The sequence below is a fragment of the Octopus bimaculoides genome, chromosome 9, assembly GCF_001194135.2.
Source record: "Octopus bimaculoides isolate UCB-OBI-ISO-001 chromosome 9, ASM119413v2, whole genome shotgun sequence".
Classification (NCBI taxonomy): domain Eukaryota; kingdom Metazoa; phylum Mollusca; class Cephalopoda; order Octopoda; family Octopodidae; genus Octopus; species Octopus bimaculoides.
In genome coordinates, this window is record NC_068989.1 from 17,305,682 (window position 1) to 17,308,156 (window position 2,475).

Genomic DNA, 2,475 nt, shown 5'->3' on the forward strand with positions numbered 1-2,475 from the left:
TGTGTGTGTGTGTGTGTGTGTGTGTGTATGTATGTATGTATATATATTAACCGCGAGGCTCGGGAACGATTTCGTCTTGGTTGTATGAGTTTTCATCCACAGGTGGAGACGCCCACTGTGTGTCGTTTTCTACGTAAACTCCGGAATTCCTGTGCTCACCAGAATTTTCGATAACTGTGGGTGGTGTCAGCTCAGTCGGCGGCAAACCTAGAAATATGAAACGATTTAATAAATTACTAATTCATTAAGAAAATCACAAAATATTTTTAAGTGGAACTTTATAGTGAAAACGAAATTATATTGGGTGATTTCTTTTCTTGATTTGATGCTTTGTGAGAAGAGTAAAGGGTTGCCTCGATGTCCCCCTCCAGGGTCTCGGAAATTGGTAGCCTAAAAGAAGGGGACGTTATCCTCAGCTTGGAAACTTGTGTATGAGTGTATGCGTACGTACACACTCGTACGCACACACACACATACATTCGATATTCGATGACTTTTGACAATAAATATTGTTGTTTCCGATTTAGGCATAAAACCAGCAGTTTTGTGAGGATAGGATTATTCGATAACATCGATCCTCTTTAACTGTCCACGGTGAGGGTGTATAAACATGCTATATGCGTTTATTTAATAAATTTATATGTGCATCGACGGCTAAAATCATTATATATACCCCTTGTAAAATTTCGTGTTTTTACATGTGTGTACGTATGTATATGTGCACACACACGTGTGTGTGTGTGTGTGTGTGTGTGTGTGTGTGTGTGTGTGTGTGTGTGTGTGTGTGTGTGTGTGTGTGTGTGTGTGTGTTAGGAAAAATCTCAAAATAGATCTGTGCGGAATTAAGTCCGATTAAAAGTAATACATCAGATTATTGACTTACGTTCCAGCGTCTCTTGAAGAATTCGGAAAGATCTTGATTGTAGATTCGGATTAACCATACACTGAAAACAATCTAAGTCTTGATCAGAGGAATAAGACTTAGGTCGAGCCTTAGTCTTTGGTGCTGGTTTTGGTGGAACTTTACTGAAATCCCTACAAATAAAAAAAAAGAAAAGAAACGTTAAGTTAACTCATATTAGTAAAATTAATATGGTTTTAAATTATAAACAAAATGGAATATAAATAAAATATGTCTGAATCCCTAAAAAGTTTCAAAATAGTTGTTTTTAGGAGCTTGTTTGGAGCGTAAAATAGCAACCCGTCTTTGAATTCACTTACTGCGCGCGATTAGACTCAGAACGTTTGCGAGGAACCCATTGACCCAATTTGCTGACTTTTCCGATGGCACGCTGGTGTCGATGAATGGTTGAATGACCAAATCCAAACATTTCCGATGGGATTTTGTTTCACCAGGGTTTGCAGGACGTCCTCGTCGAGCTCTACAGATCTTCCAAGACGAGGCTCGTCTTCTAGGCTGTAGTTTCCAACTCGTAATTTCTGGAACTACCGTTGACACTGGCTTACCCTTATTGTCCGATCCCCCTATACTCCATTAATATTCCACGCACTTTCCGTTGCGTTGTTGCTTTTATTGAACTCATACAACAAAATATGCCGAATATGCTCCTTTGTCACTTCCTTATAGCTTTGAAAAAATAACTGTTAACATCGAACTGTACTCTTCAAAACTTGCATGAAGTATAAGGAGATGGTAAAATTACTACCTGCTTTTATAGCAAGTTGATGCAGGTAGTTTATCCCGTCCCCCTCCGACTTTTAGCTTATGCAATTGAAAAAACCGCATTATCTATGGGATGACCCAATATGTACATGTGTGTGTGCATGTGTGTGTACATACATACATACATACATACACACACAGATACACAGGCACAAAGACACAGACACATACACACACACACATACACACACACACACACACACACACAAACACATACACACGCACATACATATTTCAATATGTGACCGCGTGTGTATCGTTGGCGATTTTCTTTCTCCGTCTTCCCTTCTTTGGACTTTTTCTATATTTCTGATGATAAGCTCCGCTCGAAACGTGAAATCCTCTTTCTTTTCTTTCCTTTCCTGAGCGTCCAATAACACAGTACTTGTTCCACGTAGTCGCGTTGTTGTTTTTTCTTGCTTGGTCTTGTTTGGATTGACTATATATAGATATATATGTATGTATCTATCTATATATATATATATATAATGCGTCTCTGTCTGCATACATATATGGGAAAAACCATTTGCCCGATATCTTTGCGCACACTCCTCAAGAAGAGTTCTACAGTAACACGGAAATCCGTTCTGTCGCCCCATTGAAAACAACACAACTGTGAAAATTGTTCTTAATACATTGCTATTTGAAACTATCCCTAGTATAAGTATTAACTTAATAGAAAAAGTAGGCTTACCCAATGCCACTCACAATATAATTAAATACTACTTATTTTTAAGTGCTTATATATGCAGACGGACACATACACGCATCGTATATATGTATACATATAC

The 2,475-nt window shown here is 38.2% G+C and overlaps 1 protein-coding gene across 1 annotated transcript in view; it reads right to left on the reverse strand.

Annotated features, from left to right (window-relative positions):
• Nucleotides 1-6: 6 nt before the first annotated feature.
• LOC106872610 (PDZ and LIM domain protein 1) overlaps nt 7-2,475 on the reverse strand; it is a 58,811-nt gene continuing 56,342 nt past the window's right edge. Inside the window, exons 3-4 of the mRNA XM_014919649.2 lie at nt 884-1,035; nt 7-207 (exon numbers count right to left, since the gene is read on the reverse strand). Coding sequence (XP_014775135.1) covers nt 47-207; nt 884-1,035 — 313 coding nt within the window. The 3' untranslated portion in view covers nt 7-46. The remainder of the gene's footprint in view (nt 208-883; nt 1,036-2,475) is intronic.